The sequence below is a fragment of the Oreochromis aureus genome, linkage group 7 (assembly GCF_013358895.1).
Source record: "Oreochromis aureus strain Israel breed Guangdong linkage group 7, ZZ_aureus, whole genome shotgun sequence".
NCBI classification, from domain to species: domain Eukaryota; kingdom Metazoa; phylum Chordata; class Actinopteri; order Cichliformes; family Cichlidae; genus Oreochromis; species Oreochromis aureus.
The window spans coordinates 36,347,170-36,371,521 of record NC_052948.1 but is presented as its reverse complement, the minus strand read 5'-3'; the positions used below and the strand labels follow the sequence as shown (position 1 = coordinate 36,371,521).

Sequence of the window (24,352 nt, the reverse complement as noted above, 5' to 3'; positions counted from 1 at the left end):
GAAGCTTTTAAAGAGAAAAAGGAAAGGGGTGGTGTTTTTATTACTTTTCAAACAATACCATTTAGATTGGAGGATAAGATAGATGGATAAACTGACACTTATCTGGATGAAAACGCAATTCCAGCCAGCTTGGCATATCCTCAACTGGAACGATTTGGTTGCCTCTTGGAATGTGTGGCATGCATCCGTTCCTGAAGAGCATGAGAGATCACTTAGGCTTTGGAATAATACTCTAACCCATAACAAGCCACGGCTGTTTTACTCACCCATGGAGCACTACACCCTTTACATGTCAGTGAATTTTGCATATTATGCCTCTGCACATATGAATCAGCGTTGCTTTGGTTTTCAAGCTTTCAATGTAAAGGCTTTATGGACAAAAATGTGTTTTTGTTTCTGAGAAAATTGGCAGAGGAAGAGCCTATTCTTTTATTTTTGTATTTGCCCTGCATGGATATTTCCCATGTGCTCCAGCTTCCTTCCAAAGTCTAAAGACATGCATGGTGAGTTAATTAGTGATTCTAAATTGCCCATAGGTTTAGAGTGTGCTTGGCAGTCTGTCTCGTTCTGTTAGCCCTGCAATGGCCTCACGACCTATCCAGGATACTCTCCACTAATGTCAGCTGAGATCTACAAGCAAAGGAGTGCAATCGGTGGATGGACCTACCAAGTCTGAAATGAAGTGTAGAATTAGAGATGAAGCACAGAAAATATTATAAATCGCATGCAGTTGTGGTGCTTGTGGCTTGAGTGCAATATTTGTCATGGATTCTAGATGTAAAAAAACCCCCAAACCATTCCTGTAAAATGTAATAAAAGTCATTAAGATGAACCTGTTTGCAGTTGAGAGTAAGCATTTGACTGCTGAACCAAAAGACTCAGGAAGGTTAGGTTCCTCATAGTATTTCACAATTTTTACATAACACGTGTAAAGATCCAAAGAGCAAGTTGAGATCTTTAGCCAAAGCTTTCCTGGAAAACTGAACCTTTCCAGGTATTTGGTAAAGATCAGAGGATTACTTAGGCCTTTGGTGGAGAATCAGTTTCATTAAAGTTTTCCAAAATGTATATAACTGTTCATATATGAGCACAGACTCTAGTTATATACTTATATATTATATATGTATATATAAAATTCATGTATGAATGAAGAACTTTGATTTGGTATGAGTTTTCTGGTAATTCCAGTATATGTGCATTTTTGCTTGTCCCTAAGGTTCAGCACACTTAAGGTATGTCCATAATATCGGAGCTGATGCATGAAGGCTTATACTAGAGAGAGCCCCGTTGTCTCCACTGGTTATTTTGGCCCAAACTCTTCATTCCAAAACTTGACTTTTCTCCATAAGCACTCTCTTCCTGTCCAATACTTTCTAAGTCCAGCTTGGGTCTTTCTGAAATATTGATACTGAATGAGAGGTGTGTATTTTAGAACTGATTTAATGTTGAATTGAAAGCCTGGACAGGATTATGCAAGTATTTTTTTTCAGTCTGGAGTCGTCTGCTCCCTAATGGAGCTTTGCCGTCAAAAATCTGGAATCAGTATTGCTGGTTTTGAAATTTGCCATTCATATTTAATGGCTCCAACTTCAAGAAGCATTTTAGACCAAGTGTGCACTATCCTTGTTTTTGAAACTGTCCTGCAAGTGGTCTGCCTTGTGTAATTCTTATTCTACTGTATTATGAATTTGACTGTTTTTTACTGTTATGCTGGTTTTTAGTGCACACCCATGCAGAGCAGCTGGAGCACCAGATGTTTTTGTTTCAAGTTTTGAATTATGTACTACTACTTCACATTAATGTATTTCATATAGGAGACTCAGTTTCTCAACATATGTATGTATTTTTTGTTATTGAAGTATTTATGAAATGTTGCTATAACTTATTTTTGAAACTGATGTACTTATTTATTCATGAGGGTCTAAAAACATCCAAATTACTTTGTGTGTGTGTGTGTGTGTGTGTGTGTGTGTGTGTGTGTGTGTGTGTGTGTGGTGGTTATAGCAAATTATTTCACTGATGATTAAGAAAAAAATGTGAAGACATTGTATAATCTTTTGGTTGCAGGCTGTTAAAAATTGAAAATAATAATTTCTGGATTGTTAAAGGCTTTTTACACAGTCTTGTGAAACATTCCATGTTTAACCTCTTTTATCAGTAATTTCAGAAGTAAAAGCTTCTTCTTGCCGGTGAAAAGAAGACATGAAAACACTAAGCTTTTCGCTGTGAGTTGGTTAGAATTTGACTGTGTCAGCTCAAATAAGACTGGAAGTACCAATAACGGAGAATGAGAAAATGCTAATGCAAGTCTTGACTTAAGCAAGCGTAAAGCTTGATTGTTGAATCTGGGTCAGAGTTATAAAACATATTGTTCAGAAGAGAAGAATAGATGACGTCGGTGGCAGCACAGGTCCTTCCTTCTGTTTTGACCATCGTTGTTTGTACATGTTTACATCCTCAGCATGTGGGTTGAAGATGTACTAGGCTGAGGCAACAGGAGGAGGTTAATGGGAGACTGTGTGCTCCTGTAGAGATGGAAGCGTGGGCGTGTGGAGACAATTTAGCAAGCTAACAGGAAGCGTGTTCTGGGACCTTCCGCTAAGACTCAGGCAGACAGTGAGTGGGGCACAGGTCGCTACACAGTACCACACCTTCATTTTGCCAGAGAGCATCTCTGTTTGGCTGTTGGTGCGTCAGATTTTCCCTGCAGAATGTTCATCTGTGTACCATTGTGAGCCAGGTCCCACGCTATGATAAAAGCTAGAGTGTATCATAAAATGAAACTGGGCTTGAGTTCGTTGTATTACTAAATTTATACCAATACCTTCTGATTAAATTAATCTGTATTTTACACAAAAGTTGTCCCTCAACAGGTATTTATGTCTGAAGAAAAACAATAAAAATAAAATGAAGGAGAGTCACTCTTTCTTATGAAATGAACTAATTTCAAAATTAGTGCATGGGATAAAGATTTTCAAAATAAAACACCAGGTCTCTTAAGTTCTAACCGTTCTTTCTTTCATAAACAAAACTCTTTCCTTATACCTTAAAGTGGTAGGCATTCACCTTTTGAATGCCTACGGGTACAACTAAAACAGTTCTCATCAACTTAAACCACATTTGTACCAGTGTGCCTCGACACACACATTTACTTGTCCATATTAAACCTGAAGAATAGTATTTGTTGGCCTCAATGATAAACCTTAGATCGGATATAGCTTCTGTGTCCGCTCCCACAGGTTCAGCCTTTACCACTCGTCCCCCGATTTTATTACCATGAACTGCTTCTTTTTACAATTCTTTTTATACACAAATCTGAATAATTTCAGCCATTTTTTTACATTACTGCCTAACATAATTTTCTTTGATCACTCTAAAATGTCAACTATGATAAGGAAAAATAAAATCGAGGCCCTGAACTTAGGCCAGAACCGTGTCCAATTGCAACTATTAATCATAGCTAAAAATAGCACTTTTGATGCTAGACTGAAGCAGTGCAGACCAGGGTGAATACTGCAAAGTATGGCCTGAATTTCCACCCATGATCCATTAGAGGAAGCACATAAAACAAAGTTTTATCTTTCCCTTTCTGGTGCTAATATTTCACAGCTGAGAAAGGGCCAGTGTGTGCTTTGCCAAGGGCTGCTGGTGTGGGCAGATAGTCCGTCATGTGAACGGCTACTGTAAAGATCAGCAGAGGGATAGTAGATTTTTAAATGCTTCCTTGTGTCCGTTCCTGCGTGAAAGGAGCCTCTTTTACCGTTACAGCTTTTTCTGAGTCCAATCACACAAATTTGATTAGAGTCGTTTGCCCAAAGAGCTACTCTGGCTGCTGGGCGGCAGTGAGGCCCTTGTTCCCCTATTTGCCCCGGAGAAAGGTTCTGATGTACACAAGTAGCCTTTGAACCAACCCCCCCCCCTTTTTTTTTCTTCCCCTCTAACCTCATTTACCGCACTCAGTTAGTTTTCCTTCCTCCCTCTGTCTGTCTGCTCATCAGAGGCCTTCCACTGGCTTCATCAAATCACACTAAGTGAAACCAAGAACGCAGTTCATGATCACTAGATGTGATCATGAACTGCTGCATTTGTGTCCTCTCTGCTGAACACTACTGCTTTGGGATGTTCTATGCAAAAAAAAAAGAAAATAGCACATGCCTGTTGGAAGCTGTGAGTTAAGTTTGGGTGATTCTATAAATATATTGGCAAACAGTGCATGGCTTTTATTTTGGGGTTCTCTGCTAACTTTATTCCTGTGGAATTCAACTCAACAAGTAAAGAAACGTAAAGCAGAGTCGCTGCTTGTTGTGTTGAGCTCCGGTTGAGAGTTATGTGCAGACATTGATGCACATTCTTATCAACATGACTAGCAAATGTAATGCCTTGTGATTATAAGGTTGATATGGAAGTAAAAGAAGCAAAAGTGTTCTAGTCCAACACATTTAAGAGCCAACAAGGTGGTGTAGATTGTATTGCACACTCCTCTGCAAATATACTGGCAACCAGCAGCTGTTGGACTGATGGTAACTGGTTAGAAACCCTACTGAGTGGTCAGGTGAAATGGAGGCTATGCCTAAACACATCCATCTGTCATTTGCGTTGAGTTGTCACACAACTCTTGTGTCAGAACATTAAAGTTTGTGGAAGGAAAATACGGCACATATTGAGAACAACAATCAGTCCAACAGCTTGTATTGGTGGAGGTGGTGGGTTTGATTACTTGTACCCAGATTATGTATAAATGAAACAAAAAATAAATATGTCAATTATTGCTTTTGGTTTTGTTGCTTAACATTCCAACACCAACTAGTGCAATTACCTAGGTATTTTAGCTTTCTCTATTGATTAAGTGAAAGTTTTTTCCATCAATAGTTTTTAGAGAAAAAAAGTTATCAAAACTAGAAAAAGGCTATAGGTTGTAAACAGACAGGCTTCTCAATAACAGCCCTAATGTTACTGTTTTAAAAAAGGTCATTCATGTCAATTTCTATAGAGGCTTTGCAGCTTCGAATGTGACACCAGGGCAGCTAGCAGCTTCATTATCCTGACTGTGTGAAAGTGCAGACTCAGTTTCAGACAAAGTAGGTAGGCATGTTTTTTTTGTTTTTTTTAAAGAACCGTTACAGAAAGGTGCTCTTGTTCATTTCAAAAGCGGCTCAGTTTAGGTCTCACAAAACAGTCGCTTAATAAGTCATTCAATAAAGCTGTCCAGTTAACTTTTTTTATTGCCAGTCCAGACCTCAGCAGCAGTTGGTTTTGTGACTCAGAACTTAAAAGTAAAAAAAAAAAAGGAGTTGCAGATTTTAGTCACTGTTTTTTTTCTTTCTTTGTTGTTGTTGTTGTTTTTCAGTTATGATTAATCAACTTCCTTCCAAAGGTAGTTTTGCTACAAATAATCTTGGCTTGTTGTGGCTGAACCTGAAAATTATGTCTTCCTGCCAAGGTCTTCATGGGTGTGTGTGACGGCAGATTTTGCCTTAACCGTTCATTGTGACTAAAATAAGCCTCATAATCGGAAGGAAGAGCAAGTCATTAACCTACAGAATCTACAGCCTACAATTTTTTTTTATATAGATTTCAGTTTCTCTGCTTATAAGCCAAGTCAGCACTGATAAAAGGAACTTATTGTTTTAGGCTAGAAATTAAATACATAGCAGAGGCCTGCAAATCCTACAAGTGTGTAGGATCCATACAAGTGTGTGTTCACCTGAAATTTCCAGTGACTCAACAGACCCCCTTCCACTGACCTTCTCCTCTGTCTGGTTTGGATACTCAGGGACCCCTGAGGTTTCAGTAACAGGGGGATTATATTCCAGGGAAGTAGGCATTCCTCTTATACTTTTTTGTCCACAAGTCCACTTGAGGTCCTGCTAAAAAGGTGCATGTATAGTGCCTGTTCAGTCACCAGACGTTAAAGGTTAGACAGAGGTCTGCTCAGAAGCTTGCATTCACTAAAATTTACCCACTTGGACCCAAACGGATGCTTGCATACTCACGAATGTGGAAAGTTTAACACCTGTCTAACGTGGTCAAAGCTGAGGTGTAATTTTAGCCCAGAGGTAGTGTTTCTGAAACTGAATGAGGTCGTGTAATCAATACAGAGAAGCAGTGAACCATGTAAAAACAACAAGTGCATTATTTGTAAAATATGTCATAGCTATTTTTCTAACAAGCATATTGCTATTATCAGCAAGTAGGTATGGCTTCCAGAGATCATTGATTTTTTCTTTTTTTTTTTTTTTTGCTTTGTTGTCGTAATAGATCTGCCCAGACTTTGCTCTGGCTGAGATAAATGCAAGTTTAATGACATGTTTAAGTACGGATTTCTTCTTCAAAATAGATTTCATCTAGTGGGAGGGAAGACAGTTTGCTGATGAAGCAAATACGCGCAGGGACAGGCAGGGCGCTTTCCATGCTGATGATCAACAAATAAGGGCTGCATTCCTGTCATTTCTGAGAGGAATGCTGCAGTCAAGAAATGTTTGATTATCAGTGGATGGATCCTGCGTCTTATATCTCCAAACAGATGGGCTAAAAAAAAAAAAATTTGCATCAGTACACAGGATTTGTTTTATTGAATGGTAACTACAGGCATAAGGAGGCGATGTAGGTGGATGATGGAAATTAGATGAAAGTAAATAGCTACGCTTGATGTGTGTCATTTAGAATACAGTGTGTTACAGTAACCTCTGACATAGTGCTAACATAAGACTAGGCCACTTATTTTCATGATTAATTAATAATTTAAAAAAAATACATTTATATCATGAGCACAGAAAAATGACCATTTCTTTAGCTTAAGGTGGGGCTTCTGAATTGCTGGTATTGCTGATCAATAAACTGATGTAAGACAACCAAAAAAAAACAAAACGGGAGGACACTTGGAACAGCTTATCAATGTAACTGTGTGCTATTTTATACACAGAGAATTCAGTAAAATACATATCTCAAGTACATGTGGGCAAACACAATTGAACAGTTGAAATCTCCTTCTTCTGCGCATGGAGGTTTGAGGCCTCCTTCAGCCAAAGGTGCCAGTCATGATGGTAACAGTAACGGTTGATGGCCCCCGCTGTCCCATCTCTCCATGCACTCTATCAGGATCTTATCCCCTGAAGTCCCATAAAGGAAGGGCTTCTTTTATTGCACCTTGGAGATGCATTAGGGGGCCAATGAACTTTGACCTTGGGCTTGGTCACCCTGGCAACATACTGTAGGACATGAACAATCCTTACTCTTCAGGAGAATTCAGCTAGGAACCCTTAAACTCATAAATGCTTGAATGCATTTTCTTCAACAGGCCCCAGTTTGTGAGGTCTTGTAAATTCTGGAAGCCTAGTCACTGGTTTATCTGCGGTAAATGAAAAATGTGCTTAAATGAAAATGCTGCAGATTTCTCCTTATCAGTGGGTTTTGTTATAACACCACATTTACACACCTTTGTTTCATTAGAACCTTGTCATTAAGCCTTTCTTTTATTAGCTTTATATCAATAAAAAGCCCTTCTTTCATTAGCAGAACATCTCAAAGGCTTGCCTTCATTAGCACAAGGTTGTAAATGCTGGATGGGATTTCATTAGCAGGCTGTCTTTAATGAGGAAACTCCCAGCGTGTTTACATTGCTCTGATCCCCCATGATGGCTGGTAAGGATAATGCCGATTGGCTGTTAAAGGAAGGTTTTGAGCTTGTCCCTGGAAGATTGGATCATGCAGTTATTAAAGCCAATGAGATCCTTGCCGCTTAGAAGTGAAGTGCAAGATCAAACACTTTAGTAATCAAGATCCTGCTTGAGTATATGAACTAAGGCATAATGATACAGTGCTGGAGAAGATTTAATGACGAGACATGTACCAACCTTACCTCTTACGACAGCAGATCCGGAACCTGCACATACATGTCGTACACTTTCATCATGTCCTTCAAGGTTTAAAAAGTAAAGCCCTTCACTCAAAATGATTTATCGAGCCAACAGAAAAAAATGACGGATTCCTGTCAAATGTATCATTCTTGAAGTATTTTTATAGCTGCCAACTAAACATTTGATGATTCATTCCTTTAATTATGTTTTTTGAGATTTAAACTCAAGTTGTTTATCAATAGCAACTTAACCAACTTAGTTTTTCTTCTTTCTTTTTCTTTTATTTTTTTACACCATTTTTTGATATATGGTAGGTGTTTTTACAATACACATTGAGGTGTTGAGATAATTTTCAGCTTCAAACAAATTTGTCTCTCTTCCTTATTCTGTAAAATTCTGTAAATTTCAGATTGCTTTAACATTACTTTGTCCCGTGGGAACATTATTCCAGTGGATTGCCTTCAGTGTAAGGCTTTTTTTTTGTGGTAGGTGGGTGTTGCTGTCTCCTTAGTTTACTCCTGACTTTGGAAAAGTGCAACTTGACTGGGAGGTAGGGCTCATATGGAAATACTTTAATGTTTAGTGACATTACTCGGAGCACTATACCATGTGTCACTGTTTGGCCTCCAGCCCCTTTCTTCAACCAGGAATGTGTTGTGCTTTTGAAGAACTTAATTTGGCAAAGATGGGAAAAATATGGTTGAGTATGGCAGAACTATTGTGTTCCAAGATTCACTCCCTCCCCCTCTCTTGCACCCTTCTCCTTCTCCGTGAGTACTGACACAGTTCCTTCTGAAGGACTACTCTTGTGTGCATGTTTGGTTAAAAAATGGTGTGGTTGATTTATTTTGATGTCCTTCTATTACGCTTGGAAAGAAAAGAAAAGTCATGTTAATTTATTTCATAGTCTACAATAGAATATTCTTATCTGTAATTAATAAGGCCATAAAAGTGATTTGAGTCACTGTGTTAGGGTGGTGATGGGATGGCTTGCACAAATCTATAATCTGGTATATCATATTGAAATGATCTTAACTCATACTTGGCTTCCAAGCTAAGAGTAAAAGATTTTTAATTGCATTATGGGTTGAACTAATCCCATTAAATTGACAGCGCACTTACAAATCAGAACTTACTCACACAGACACACACACACAGAGTCTGTTAGGCTATTGTTTTCTGAATTGCAAACATTTTATTGATGCTCATCCAAGATGCCTGTAATCTTCATGGTTCCCATAAAGCGGGGCTCGGGACTCTTTGCTGTTATTTTAAGATGACATTTTCCAACATCTGATGACAATAGCAATATGATGCTCATTAAACAGTGATATAAGTGATATGTGTGACATGAGAATAAACAGGCTTTATTTTAGTTTCATGTGTTCCTCTTTGCCTGTTTTTATTTAATTTGTGATATTCAAGATGACCTCAGTCTTTCTCTTTGCTCTAACTGATCCAGACTTGAATTATCTTGCCAGTCCCTGAATCATCTCTAATACTAATCAAAGCTTTGATGAATGTGTCGAATAAGAAAGCCCCACCTGCTCACATGTCTATATGATTGCACATGCACTTCCACGTGGTACACGCTAACGCTTGCACACCCTTAAAAGCAGAAAAAAAAATATCAGCATCTCAGACAGCTTATCATGGGGAACTAATTCAATATCTCTTTGCCTGTTTTAAATGTCATTCTCTGAGCTCATCTGGAGTGACATGTTTTTCATGGTGGAAATAAAGGAGCTTTATTGGGCTCAGACAACAGCGATGGGGAGGGCTCTTCCGCTTGCTGCTCTTGATGTTTGCAGAAAATCCAAAACTCCTCCTAAGGAGTGAATAAAGTTTGGATTTGCAGAGGTCCTCTAATGCCAATAAGATCTGCTTGAGCTACCCTGTCAATAAAGATGGAACGACTGCTTCTCTGCACACACAGGTTTTCCTTTTGGCTGCGTTGTAGGTGAAGCAAAATACCACTCATATACCACTTTCAGTCCATTTATAAGAAATAATAAAAAATGCTATCATCATCAATCATAAAGGTTAGTGCTACTCAGTCTGGGACATTTTTGTAATTTGATATTAATAGATTTGTAGTTCTTTAAGCTCCATCATGAACCTCTTGTATTCTTATCTATTTTGTTTTAAGTTATTCATCAAATCGAGGACGTTGGGATAGTATTAGGGTTCTATAATTCAGGACAGATTTCTCCAAACATTGCTGTTTTGAACAATCTAGATTTGTTTGTTGATCTTTTCTTTGCTGGATGATGTCAGTGACTGGTGAGCACTTGCCTGGAGGGGATACAGCCTCCTCAGTTGCCTCATTGTGTCAGATAATGGCTTCCCTATTGAAAATGACCACTGTGACCCCTGAGACAGACAGTATGACGGCCTCCTCCATCCCCTTCAGGCACGCCAACTTAATCTGGCATTTTGACCACACAGAGCTGCTAACCTTAGTGCTGTGCCCAAAAGGCTTTTGCCTTTCCACAGGCCAGCCCTAGCCACCACTCTGCAGGTTCTGTCCACTCTGTGGAGCCTTCAAGGCTGGATAATGGCTCAGTGCCACAAGAGAGGTGTTTAGGGTGATGTACACCTGATTACGAAGCTATACATTTTGAGCAGTATGCTGGTTCTGATAATGACCCAATCACTTTAATGTCAAAGTTTAATCTACTTTATCATCTTCTCCATATTCCTCCTGTCCTTTGTGTTTAATTTCTCTTTATTTCTTTCATTACAGGGTTCTTGAAGCCCCAGTGCTCTCTAGCTCCTCCGATGCAGCGAGGTCGCTCAGTTGACGCTTGTTCCTGTTTTAGCGGCGTGTGCCCCCTCCATGACCGCCGTCTATCCTCAGGTAACACTGACTTGATAAACTTCTTGTTGATACTTTGTTTCTTTGTTCATTTGTTTGATCTTGCGAAAAATATGACGGAATACACTGTGACGGAATACACTGTGCAATCTAAGGTAAGAAGTCCTCTCCAAACCTGATGCACATACACATGTATACACCTCACAACCTGAGGTGTGGCTCGGGGGCCCTTTCAGGAGGCAGTGTTCCGTCTGGTTTTTATGATTAATGGTGTCTTTGCATGTGGAGCCCCAATGATGGACAAGTTAACAGAGGTGCTCTGAGAACGCCCCCCTTCCTCCCACCATCTCAGTCGGCCCTCTCAGGCAAGCAGAGGCTGACATCAGTGGGTATTCTGAACTGAACTGTCTGGTATGTGGCTAATGAATAGGGGTCCAAACTGTGCAGAACATGTGGTTAATGCTGATACATTTATCATTCCATCCCTGAGGCGCGCTCCTTCAGCATTATCAGTGCTGTTACCAGCTGAGCTGCCTGCCTTGTGATGAGAGCATGACTTGTGTGCTAGGACAAAGTCACTTCAACATACACTATAAAAAAAACAACCTCTGAGAACATCTGTTTGATTCTTGTGCACAAAGTAGAAGCGTTCTGAAATTATGTTTTTATTAGTTCTGAAACAATTTCCCTAAGCAAGGCCTTCATATTTTTTTTAGCCTTCTGTTGTTGGAGAATACAAACATTTTCTAAAAGAAATCTGTTTCCTTTTAGAAACAAATTAGCTCAGAGTTTTGATTCTTTTGTTTCATTTTGCACTGAACTGCAAATTAATCATAATTTTTTCCTGTTTTGTTTGATTTTTTTCCCCTTTTTTGGTTTTTAAGTGCTCTCAGATGCATCTGAGGAATTCATTTATTGAGGTGGTATATTGGATTTAAAAAATAACGAGTAAATCTTATTAAACATGCTGCTAAATCAGTCGACCACTGTTGATACGTTTTCAAAGCTAGGGAAAACACCTCATGTCCAAAAACTCAAATAGTTCTATAATCAGTAAATTTGTGTTTTTTTTTCCTTTTTAAGGATTGCCAACACAATTCGAAACAAAAAGTTCAAGGCTTTGAATCATAAGTTTCGCTTTATAACAAAATCTGATCAGTCTTGTTGTACATCCTGAGTGTGATAACCAAAGATAGTATCCATGCATGTTTCTTTCAAGTCTGCATCAAAATTGCCTTTAGGACTTTCCACGTTTTAAATCATCTTATTATATCTGACAGTGAGCCATTAAAAAGAAAAAAAAAAGATGCAATCAAATTTAATAATAAGATTACACTGATTTAATTCAGCGCGCATTTCTTTGTCTTGTTGTAGTTGTTACTGCAGTAAATGTTTTTTCCCTTGAGAATGAGACACATTGTTGTCCTTGAAACACTGAAAGAGCTCAAAAGAAGTGAAATTTTTAATGGAATAATACTGATGTGTTGTATACAGGTTTTATACCTCAATGCGAATTGTGACCTGAGCTTTGTGGGTTTTTTGTTTCTTTTAGTTGTCCATCTGCATGCTATTCTCATATTATTATATTTCTTAAATAACGTCATGCAATTTAGAACAAACAGTCACTTTAACTCTTGAGTGAAATGCTTAGATTTTCCTCATAAGCGGTCAAGGTCACTGTCACCTCATGTCTGTCACACTCTTGTGCAAACCATGAACGCCATGGAGAGAATTTCATTACATCTGGCATAAACGTACACCATGTGCTCAAAGGTAAACAGGTTTGAATTTGGTGGTCAAAGGTCAAGGTCACCGTGACTGCACAGAAACATTTTGTTGGCAGTATTGAATAAATTATAGGTGAATTCTTGCAAAATTTTACACTGCTAACTATTAATGTAGAATCTTGAAGAGATGGTATTTTATATCCAAAAATTCACTGGCCAGGTGTTCACGGAGAGAGTCTGCGTTTTGTCTTGTTTTTTAACCATAGTTTGTGTATTTATTTAAAGATTTTATTGGTTTTTATATTTTTTTCAAAATCAATAGTAAATCTTAACTGTCTTCTTTTCTCTTCCTGCTCTGTGAAGGGAGGAAAAATGAGAACCCACTACCCTCTCTTTCACAGGCAAATACTTTCATATGGACAAGTTTCAGCACGATGAGGTGCACAGTTATTCCACCAACCTCGCCCCCATCTTTGTGTATTTTGCAGAGTTGTCTTGATTGATTGCAACATATTTTACTGTCAGAGTTTAATAATGAGGGTGGATGTGTTTTCTGAACAATTGGGACCATCTGGTTAAGTTGTGTAGTCTTGCTGAAGTATGTTAAAGGTTTTGCGTCTTTGTGTTGTGGCTATTTTAAGACTTGTAGGACACCAGGTTACAAGTAACATTAGATTATTTTGTCTGTGTCAGACTCAGGGGCAAATAGAGAAGAGAGGAGGAGTTAGGGGAGTGAAGTTTCTTTTCTTGCTGCTATTCTCGCATGAGTTGTTAAAGTAAATCGGTAGTGTGTTAAGCAGCCAAGAGCACTGGGTACCTCTAGAGAAAGTTACCTAACTGTTAAGTCATAGCAGCAGAGGGGTGGCTAGCCGCTCTGGAGTCTAAGTTTATAGACTCTGTAATAATCTGTGGGTCTAATTATGGAATATGTTTCTATAAATTCACCAGTGCCCCTAGATTGTGTGATTGTCCTCCAATCATGATGTTCCAGCTGCCCAACTATAGCCACAATGACAAGTTGCTGTGGGAGGCGTGAGGCGTGTAGGGGTGACCAAGCAGGAGGTTTCTGGGAAGGCTTGCGAGCCTCGCCCGGGGGAGCTGTATTCAGCAGTGATCTGTTGAACTCCGGGCAGCACACTGATGTGGCTCGGCTCCGGTTTCAGTGGTTTTACATTGTTTGGGCTTTTCAAAAACAAACTCTTACTGGAAAGGGACCGTGAGAAATGTAGTATTCAAGACCTCACTTTTCCACAGGATAATGTTAGAAAAAAGGCAAATCATTTAGGGCTTCTTTTCGCTTTTTTTTTTTTTTTTTTTTTGTTGCTTTTTAATGAGAACAAGAAGTCATGATGGGATTTTTTTTTCTATTTTGGAAATGTGGTGCATGAGGTGAGCGAGAAGTGTAAAAGAGAGACAGCATTGAAAACAGAGCTTTTTGAAAAAGGCCTTCACAATGCAAGCCTTGTGCTGTGATTTGGTCTGTCCTCACCAAGCTGAGCAGAGGAATGGAAAAGATTATCCACAGGAATGTCTGGGGTGCCCTCAAACGGAGCAGGCCTCGTGACTGGCCAATGGGAGAGAGGCCTGTAGAGCGGCGGGCTAATTTTTTCCTGATGAACTCAGCTGCCTGTTCCACAATGCAGTCTGATTGCCAGGGCTGAACTCGCATATGGTCCGTGTTTGGAGGGTCCAAATGACAGGACCAATTCTGCCTGGAGAGAAAAGGGGGTGGGGATGTTGGACATAGATGATCACGACTGGCTCCCTCTCTTGTTATTTCATTAGCTCTGGATGTGACTGATGCACCAGAAACTCAATCTCAGTATCCGGCACTACCTGCAGAGATTAACCCACCAGGTGTATTGTTATCTTGTGATTTCTAACTCTCTATTGATTATGTTTTAATAAGTAACAATTACACATAATACCAAGCAGCATTAGTGTTTAATGCAGCCCTGTTTCATTACAGTGCCTCAGAATTATCTCACTGCCTCACAAATCCTGCCAATTCATTTGGAACCCGTTTTCTATTCTGAGTATATGGAAAGAGGCTCCATTATCCCTCCACTTAGAACCAGCCCAGCGTAAACTGTAGGGCTAGTGACACAGCTCCATCTCCATGCAAGAAATATGTGTTTACTTGCTCATTGTTTTTTCTGTGTTGCTTTTTAGAATTAGTTCTGCAGAAATACTCCATGTGGTGGGCCTCTGGAGAGAGGCAGCATGTGTTTGTGGACCTTGTGGTCACACAGCAGGGTTTTTGAGTAGCGGTTGGGGTGGGGAAGTGGGGTTAACGTCTAGTTAAAGTGGCTCCCGGCTCCTCATATTTCCCATCGTGGGGTCCTGAAGAGGTGAGGAGGGTCATAGGGAGGGAGCTCGTTAGCCTCAGTGTGCTTCGTGCTTCCTGCTCTCTAATTGGCTGGCTGGAGTCAGTGCTGTCCCCGGCTGCTTCCTGCTAGGTCAGAAGCCAACAGGGCTAGAAGCAACCAAGCTGCCGTTTATAGGTCCTGAACCCCATTCATTGGGACAGACAAGTTATTTTTGTATTTTTAATACACAAATTCCAAGTATCACAACTCATCTCATGCTAAGCCTAGTTAATTTCTGCGTGTTTTTAGTTGTATGTGGTTTACTTATAGCCAGAGCACTGGTGTTTGTCCTCACTATGATAAGAACTGCCAAACTTTGCAGTTAATTAGATGTTTGAGCGTGTGTGTGTGTGTGTGTGTGTGTGTGTGTGTGTGTGTGTGTGTGTGTGTGTGTGTGTGTGTGTGTGTGTGTGTAATATATAGATGAAATGCAATTGGTGTAGAGGGAAAAATTTCACAATGTTAAGGCTACAATATAAAGAAACTAAAATTCCCACGATTAGCACCTTAGTTAGTTGAGCCATCAGTTCCACCATAATTGATATTTATGTATTGATTTTTGTGGCAGGAATTTTTTTTCTGTGTGTGTGTGTGCGTGTCCTCACATGTGCCCTTCATGCTCTTTTTGTATTGCTCTCTAATAATCTCTCAGCTAGTCCTTTTATCTAAGGAGGATTCACTAAATACCCATAATAACTGTCCATCTGGTCACATGGGATTCCCTAAAGTGACATGGCCCCTGGTGGCCAGCTGCCACAGCAGCTAGGATGCATCTACAGAGGTGGAGGTCTCTGTGCTGGTACTGAATGCCATCCGCAGCCATCCTCGGTGGGTCACTAGAAATCAGAGTGACTAAGCCTTTGATAACTCTCTGAGCCCTTAATCCCAGAGCAGCACCATCAGAGTGAAATGCTATCTCATTGTTACAGCTCAGACCCATTGGAGAGTGAAAAGAGCGGGCAGCCGTGGACATGGGGGATGGACAGGAGTTGTCATATCGTTGCTGTGGTGCGGTCATTATCATCTCCACTGTGGAAATGTGGGTGCTGGAGTTGAGGACTGGGAGTTGAACTTGAATATTTACCTGAGCTCAAATTCTCAAAGGCTCTGAGTTTAAATTTAAATCTTGGTTGTGCACTCGAAGCAGCATTTAAATGTAAATTATCTGGAGTACAGAATAATTTAATGCCTAATTAATCTTACAGTGGAATACAAATTTATCCATTGTTCCTTTTTTTCCCCTCTTTAAAAACAGTGAGGAGTCGAGCAGAAAGCACTTGTTTTTTTTTGTTTTTTCTTTTAATCTACTGCTGCGTTATATTTAGACTATAGATAATATATTCTCTCAGAGACAGTTTACATAGATAAGGTGAAACTTCATCCTGCCAGCTGTCCTTGGAATTTATTCTGACCCCTTGAGTGAGATTAACAGTACAGTATGTGAGGCTTTGCATCTGCATGAAAAAAAAGAAACCCTGCATTTTTTATTAACTTCAATTAAACATGAATAAGCAAGTTCTCATTCTTGAGGCCCCACGTTGCCTAACACAGAACAGTATGTTAATGACAGCCAAGCACGTCGGTTTCTTCTGGAATATATGGGCAAATTAACCAATGGCATGAATATAAATGAATGCCTGCATCTTGACCCAGATATCTCACTCCTGATTGTATCTCTGCTATGGCTAGCTGATAGAAACATCCGAATCAGCCTGCAGTGCAGCTTTCTGGATCCTTGAGCGTGATCCAAAGTGCCCTGTTTATATTAGAGAGGCTGACTAAGTGTTGAGGGGCACTGGCCTCATCTAACCACACACAAACATCAGAGCACCAAGATACAAGAAAATTGCATGTGTCATTTACAAAAGGACACTTAGCCATTATTTAATGTACTATACTCTTCAAAAAATCAGTGAGAATTGTGTTTTTTATGTGCAGAATAATACGTTACAGGCTTGGATAAATCATGCAAGTACAATGGACAAAAAATATTTACTTCCAATGGAAAAAAGCCATGTTTGATAGATAACCATAATAAACAATGAGAGTGAAAAGACATGATTTTGAGGAATACCATCTGTTGTGGCGCCTGTTTTGTTTTTTCTCTGTTTTCTAAGATGATGAAGAATCTTGAAAGCTACCATTTAGCATCTGGATCAACCTAAGATATTTGGACGAGGCCAGACAGAAGGAAGAGGTCAAAAGTCTTATTTTCTCTCTGAGCCATGGTTTGCCTGTTGCTATGCTTCGCTTGCAACATCCAACATGGCTTAAGTCACGATTGAAAATAACAAGAATGCAGGAGCGTTTAATAACCTGTAATGTGTCTTTGCAGTTTCATTGTAGACTTTGACTTTGTGGAGGTAGACATTCTCATTTTGTCTGTTTTGTCTATTATGAACATCTCCATCATAAACAAAAATCAGATCCAGCGTAATGTTACAGCAGACTTATTCACTTCTTGTTTGTTCACTGGCCTGTTTGTCAATGAGGTGGTGAGGGAGCTCAGGTGTCCTTTCAGAGGGCACTTGGGGCTCGGTGCTGTCAGGGGCAGTTCTAGCCATTCCTCTGCTCACTATGGTCAGTTGCTTCTGTCCTTGTCAATGGGATTTTGGAAAGGCAGTGGCAGCGACAGATCATCCCACTCTGTGCGTCCCCCTCCACCCCCAGAGGAGGATAAACAGAGGGGAGAGAAAGGGAAACGGACAGTCAGGGTTGTTGGGGGAGAGAAAGCGAGGGGTAAGGAGTTAGCAGGGGAGAGAGGACGGGGGAGATGACTGTTGGTATTTTGATGCTAAAGTGATTCGACATGCTTGGCATTATAGCTGGCTTGGTGGTGGGGGAAGGGAGAGGCAGTGGAAACGAGGACTTGTATCCGAATGTCAATGAAGCCGATCTCATGAAGTGGAAGGTCAAAAATGTAGCACTTGCCACCTCACCTCGTGCAGGCTCCGCCCTTGGACTCCTGCAAAGGGCAAAACAAGAATTGATGGGTGTAGGTTAGAGAACGAAGGGCCAGAGAGGTCCGTGAAAAATGTCCGTTTGTATGTGTGTGTATGAGGATGGTGGGTGGAGGCAGGGTGGCAGAACTCTGATATCTCAATGTCACATGTCCCCACTGCACAGCAACAGGCCCATCCGAGTGTGCTAATGCAGGCCAGCACATGCTGGGATGTGAAAGGTGGAGGGAGAAGTGTTTGCAAGTCCTCCGTGCTTTCTCCACAGAGAGCCACTTCCTGAGGTGCATGGAGAAAGCAATTGACGGAGTGATGGTAATGCAGTGCCTAATGGAAATATCTTGTCGGGACATGGTGTTGGTCTGAGAAGCTGGTGGCCCTCTAGGAACTGGCTGTAGCAGCACTAAAGCTTTAGCCCCTGTTTTGCCAAACAAACAGAACAACAACTGAGATGAAGTCTCATGAAGACCATGGTAATTGGTTTGATTATGAGCAAAATCAAAGTATTAAAGCTAGATTATTACAATTAACATCCAAGTTTCATCCCTCAGTTATGTACTTAGCAGAGACTAGAAGAGCAGGAACATAATCATGCATGTTGTAAACACTCAAACACTTTGGCCAGATTACTCAATCATTGTTGTTGATGGCTTAACAAGCAAGCTGGTGGACTTTGTCCACCTAAAATGCAATAAATTGAATTAACAACCATACTCTTACCCACTGTCTTTGGGCTCTGAGTGCAGAGAGACCTGGGGCATTAGTGAGGGAGCTGTTGCAGAAAGTTGACCTTTGGTGTCTGCCCGTGCAGATGGCTCAGTCAATGTGACTGTGATGGAGTAGGGACAGTGGGGAAATAGCGCACCAAACGCCATGGGGGCATTGTGTCCAAAAGTCCATTACAGTCACTGACATTGAGCTAATCGACTGGTATGGTTGTGCAGCAGTGGTGGCATGACTTTATAGTGAGGACGGGCAAAGGAAGAGTCATATTCAGAGCTGGTGGCAGAGATGGTGAAAGACTGCAGAGTGAGGGTTGAAACTCAATGGTTTAGCATTGACACACCATTGGATGTTATTTATCAGATGGTTTTGCTGTGCGGTTCAGTTAGCCAGACCTTTATGAATCACTATAACAAGTTGGGGAGATTGAAAGGGGCAAGCTAAAGCAGCGCGATGAGATAAATTAAAATGAGTCCTGTTTAAAAAAATGCAGCAGATCCAAAACAAGTGCCACGTGCTCATAGGTGCCTGTGTTTGATTTAGAGTAGTGGAGAAAAGAATGAGGTCATTCATTGAACAGAAATTAGAAACAGTCACCGGTCCAGTCTTCTCTGTAATATTGTTGTTTTTTAGGGGCACAGGGAGGTGGGGTTTGGGTGGGTAGTCAAAACAAGACAAGGGATATTAAGGCAATCATTGTAAGTTCTGCTGTTTTGTTTTTCCTCCTTTTCTGACACTTAATATGTGTCATGGGTGTCATATCACATCTTATCCTCTCATGGCTGAAGTAGGAAGGAGTTGATCATTTACACAACAGTTTTGCACCACATGTTATGAAATAATCTAGAAGACGTGGGGCATTTAGTGCCTATCTATTAATGCTGGTCAAGTTAAGAGCTCCTCAGCATCAGAACAAGAGCTTAGTGCCAGAAAGAAAAAGCACTGCAGGCCTAATGCTTTGCTTTTTCCAGGATCAGTCGCTGTATAGCTATGAGTGTCTTTGTGTGCTTGTATTTATGTCTTTGGACTCAAATGTGCACGTACACGTTCACTGATGTGCTGATGTACTGTATCTATTGTACTTACAATGTTGTGTTCCTTTCATCTCTTTGCCAGCTGTGGCAGATTGCATTTTAGATTTAGCATGTACCATTCAGGGGAGTGATTAGAACGAGCTGAGCCCTCGCATTATTTAACCCCACCCGTCCACTCCCAATACCCCGCCGCATCCGAAATGACTCGTTTGGTTGCCATGCTGTGATTTGGTTTTCACCCTTCTATGTGAAGTGTTCATCGGGATGCGATTTTATAGGACATCTATGTCAAAGGCAGAACGAGCGGCAGCAGCTGTCTGTAACCCAAGCTGATAATGAGTGTGTATTTGTGTTTATTTAACACCCTCCCCGCCATCTGTTCCATGTATTGTGATACACAGACGGGGCACGTGTGTGTGAGCCTGATGATTACACAACAGCCGGGCTAGTTTTGTGGTGGCACTGTCTCATCCGACACCAGCGCGCCGCCAGTTCCATTATTCAGACTTCGCTCAGTGGCATGACGCGCAAATCGAAACAAGACAACCAAACAGACTATTGAGTGTCAAAAACACATGTATCAAAAGAGAGAGACACAGAAAAGCTGCACACAGAGTGTAATTTTTATGCTGGTGTGTGCGCGGATGCATACACCAGCATAAACACTTGGAGATGTGTTGAATGTGAGCTGAAGTATACTTAGAGGACAATGTCTATAGACATCATCATGTTTAATACAACAACAGCTTGCTGTGCTTTCTGGCCTCCATCTGCCTTGCCAGAGGTCACAAGGGTTAAAGGAGCATTTAGAGCTTATGGAAAAACAAACAGGTCTATTATCACCGGTTTTGTTTTGCTGTTATTCAAGCATTTTTGCTACCTGTCCACGTAATGGTTATTTTTGAACGCAACACAATTAGTATGTGGGAGTGCAAAAATTAATGCCTAACCACAGCAGTCCTGCAGGTTACATAATGAGCACAACCCTATTCTCTGAGCAGCATGCCAAAAAGTGTATTTAACAGTTTTACAGCACTTTGTTATCTCACTGCATGAATTATGACTTAAGGTATTGATATTATCTGGAGAAAGTATGAGAGGTTAACTTTGACCTGCTCTCGGTGTTGTGAAACTGCGTTATTGATCTTGTATTTCTCAGAATATGACCTAATATGTGTCACAAAACCTTATGCAACCTGTAGATGTATACCTTTTACTTATGCTGTCTTGTTTACAAAAAGATTTCTGACGTGTTCTGTACTTTCACAAAAACAGATTTCACATATACTGTACGTTACTTTTAAAAGTAAGTGCAGGGTTTTGTGAAATGAGTGAAATGAGGGTTAATATCTAACTTTAAAACATGTTACATTATTTAAATATGATCATTGGTCAGTTCTGTTAGTAAAAAATAAAAACAATGAAAAAGGATCATAGTCTAAAATCAACATCAGGGAGATCATGTCTGACATCATGTTTGCAATGGTTGCAGAGGTCTTCAGATCCATTTATTGCTAATATTTCCTTTTCAGGATTTAGTTTTTTTTTTACTTCATGTTTGATCCACTACACTAAGGGTAAATAAAAAATAAAAGGAAGTTTTTCTGTTTAAAATTTTAATCGTCAGGTCCAAAACAAGATTACTGACCATACTGTGTATTGTTGCTCAGAACTGCCTTCAGTTACAGGGCAGAAGGCAGAAAACACCATGAACAGGTTGCTAGTCCATCACGGGGCTACCTTGTTGCTTTTATTAGATACTAGTTACATCAGGGCATACTAAAATCAATTTTGAACAACAACCCCTGAAGACTGATGTATGGTGGTGTTTACACACAATTGCAAATTCGCTGGTGTCAAAGAATCCAAAAAGATCCAAAAAAATACTTTGCCTTGTAAAGTTAAATAAAACATGCTAAAGATGGAATTCTTCTGACATGAGCAAATAATCTGTTATGGCTTTTCAGGTGTTTTCTCTAGTTCTGCCTCATTACCTCAGACATCAACAGGATCTGAAGACAAAAACAGCAGCAGCAGTAAAATATTAATTTTTTTCCATTTCAATTCAATTCAATTTTATTTATATAGCGCCAAATCACAACAACAGTCGGTAGACCCTACAATAATACATACAGAGAAAAACCCAACAATCAAATGACCCCCTTTGAGCAAGCACTTTGGCGACAGTGGGAAGGAAAAACTCCCTTTTAACAGGAAGAAACCTCTGGCAGAACCAGGCTCAGGGAGGGGCGGGGCCATCTGCTGTGACCGGTTGGGGTGAGAGAAGGAAAACAGGATAAAGACATGCTGTGGAAGAGAGACAGAGATTAATGACAAGTACGATTTAATGCAGAGAGGTCTATTAACACATAGTGAGTGAGAAAGGTGACTGAAAAGGAAAAACTCAATGCATCATGGGAATCCCCCAGCAACCTATGCCTTTTGCAGCATAACTAAGGGAGGATTCAGGGTCACCTGGTCCAGCCCTAACTATATGCTTTAGCAAAAAGGAAAGTTTTAAGCCTAGTCTTAAAAGTAGAGATAGTGTCTGTCTCCCGAATCCAAACTGGAAGCTGGTTCCACAGAAGAGGGGCCTGAAAACTGAAGGCTCTGCCTCCCATTCTACTTTTAAATACTCTAGGGACAGCAAGTAGGCCTGCAGAGCGAGGGCGAAGTGCTCTAATAGGGTGATATGGTACTACAAGGTCATTAAGATAAGATGGGGCCTGATTATTTAAGACCTTGTATGTGAGGAGCAGGATTTTGAATTCAATTCTGGATTTAACAGGAAACCAATACAGGAGAAATATGCTCTCTTTCTAGTCCCTGTCAGTACTCTTGTTGCAGCATTTTAGATTAACTGAAGGCTTTTCAGCGAGTTTTTAGGACTTCCTGATAATAATGAATTACAGTAGTCCATATTAGGACATGTGCAACCACATACTATCTGCTAACATGTATTTGTTAGTGGATAAGTGGATTTCCAAGGAATTGTCACTGATTAGAGTGAATTTAAAGAATGACAAGAAAACACGTCAGTGCTCCAAGAAATATTCAAAATGTCCAGCAAGTATGGATGATTGTAAAAACGCCACTGCTGCTTTTACTGGGTGTGCCATATCAAATATTGAAAGATGCCAGGGAAATTTCACATAGCACAGCATGCAGTTAGGCAGACCATCATCTGGATTATTGGCAAAAAAGGTTTTACTAAGTAAATGGGGAAAACCCGTTTCCCGCACAGACGAAACATCAGTCATGGTGTGATGGGAGATGAGGCTCTTGCTAATATCATCTGTTGGGGAAGTAATTATTAAAATTCAGTAAATGTGGAGTCTAACATGCAAAAAAGGTCTACATGAAGGTGTGTGTATATGACATATTTTCTATTCAGCTGAAGCGCTGTAATGGAAAAAATATATATTTATCAAAATATGATAAAAATAAGCTGTAAAGAAATTTGAACCAATGTATTTTCATTTGCTATCTTCTTGTGGATATAATTATTATATTTATGAAGCAATAATAATTTATCAAGCAATATTTGTTCATATGGCTCAGCTTAGATGACATTTAAGTTCTTCTGTGTTTACCCACCCTGCAGTCTTTTTAGTTGTGCAAATTGAATTTATGCATAAAGACAGGTGGAGGAAAATGCTTTCAGTCTCTACTTGCCCCTACACCCTTACTTTTCCTCCCACTTTCTTTCCATCTCGCTTCCCTTTCCTTCCCCGTTTCTCTCCTCTCCCTCTTTTTCTCCATATGATTAGTCCTGAATCATATTCCAGTGGATGTACTTCTCGGCCAACTAAACTAATAAATACGCTCTACATGATTGATCCTTCTGCCTGTCTTGTTTACACAGTGTGCGCTCCCCTGCGCCAAGAGGCGTTGACCTTTCACACACAGGGCAGCTCACCCTCTTTATCTCGCATCATTGTGCAGCTGATGAGTAGATCGCAGCCAATCACGTGGGAAGGTTTCGCTCACTATAGCAGAGGAACACACTCAGACCTGCGCGAGTGGGGATGACAAGGGGAAGATGGGATGTTTTCCTCCTCTGTTCACATACATATACTTTCACCGCCCCTGGCAGAAGGCTTCTTTATTAAAGGGACCAGATGTGGCAGACAGCAGTGGTTTGTAATGTAGCCACTGTGTCATGAATCAACTGCTCTGTTGATCTTGTGACCAGCCGTGCCCCCCGGTAAACTCTAGAGTTCAAAGGTTGTCTCTCAAGCTTGTCTCTAATCTGCACTCCAAAAGAGAGGAGAGGTCTAAATTGGCCCTCTGTTGGCACTAAACTGGACGTACATTTCTGGGCTCATGTTTGACATTTTCTGGTACTAGCTCACCAGCTGTGAAGGGTGTCATGTTTTTCAAATTGTTGTCCATTTCCAGCTGTCACCTTAGCTTCCGGGTACTTATTATGGGTATTTTACACAGCTTTATAGTATAAGGAAGTAGTCAATGACAGTTATTGTTCTTTGAAATTTTGACCAAAAGAGCCTCCTTGAAGGAGTTTTTTCCTCCTTGAAGGAGTGTTAACAGAGAAATAGAATAGCAGTGATGTGTAGCTCAAATAATGGAATATCAGTGACACTTCAAACTGTCAAAGTTCTCTGAACTTTGACACAAGCAATTGAAGCAACAACCAGTGGGAGCTAAGTATACTGTTGATTGACATATGACAGAGTAAGACAGGTTACCTACACAGAAATGTCTGCTATAGCAGCTGTTAGCTGCAAAGTGATACTTGGCGGGGGAAAAAAAGCCTTACATGTGGAGAAGGTAGGCACACAGTGTTTATTAGACCTGCAGTTCTATGAAACCATTGTAGAAAAATTCTGCTTTCCCATCTCTGGTTT

General features: G+C 40.3%; 1 protein-coding gene across 6 annotated transcripts in view; it reads left to right on the top strand.

Annotated features, from left to right (window-relative positions):
* The window catches only part of rxraa (retinoid X receptor, alpha a), a 106,331-nt gene that overhangs the window by 16,388 nt on the left and 65,591 nt on the right, over positions 1–24,352 (top strand). For all 6 annotated transcript variants that reach the window (XM_039615248.1, XM_039615244.1, XM_039615243.1 and 3 more), the window contains one exon: positions 10,603–10,716. In XM_039615248.1, the coding sequence (XP_039471182.1) occupies positions 10,638–10,716 (79 nt within the window). In that variant the 5' untranslated portion in view covers positions 10,603–10,637. The remainder of the gene's footprint in view (positions 1–10,602; positions 10,717–24,352) is intronic.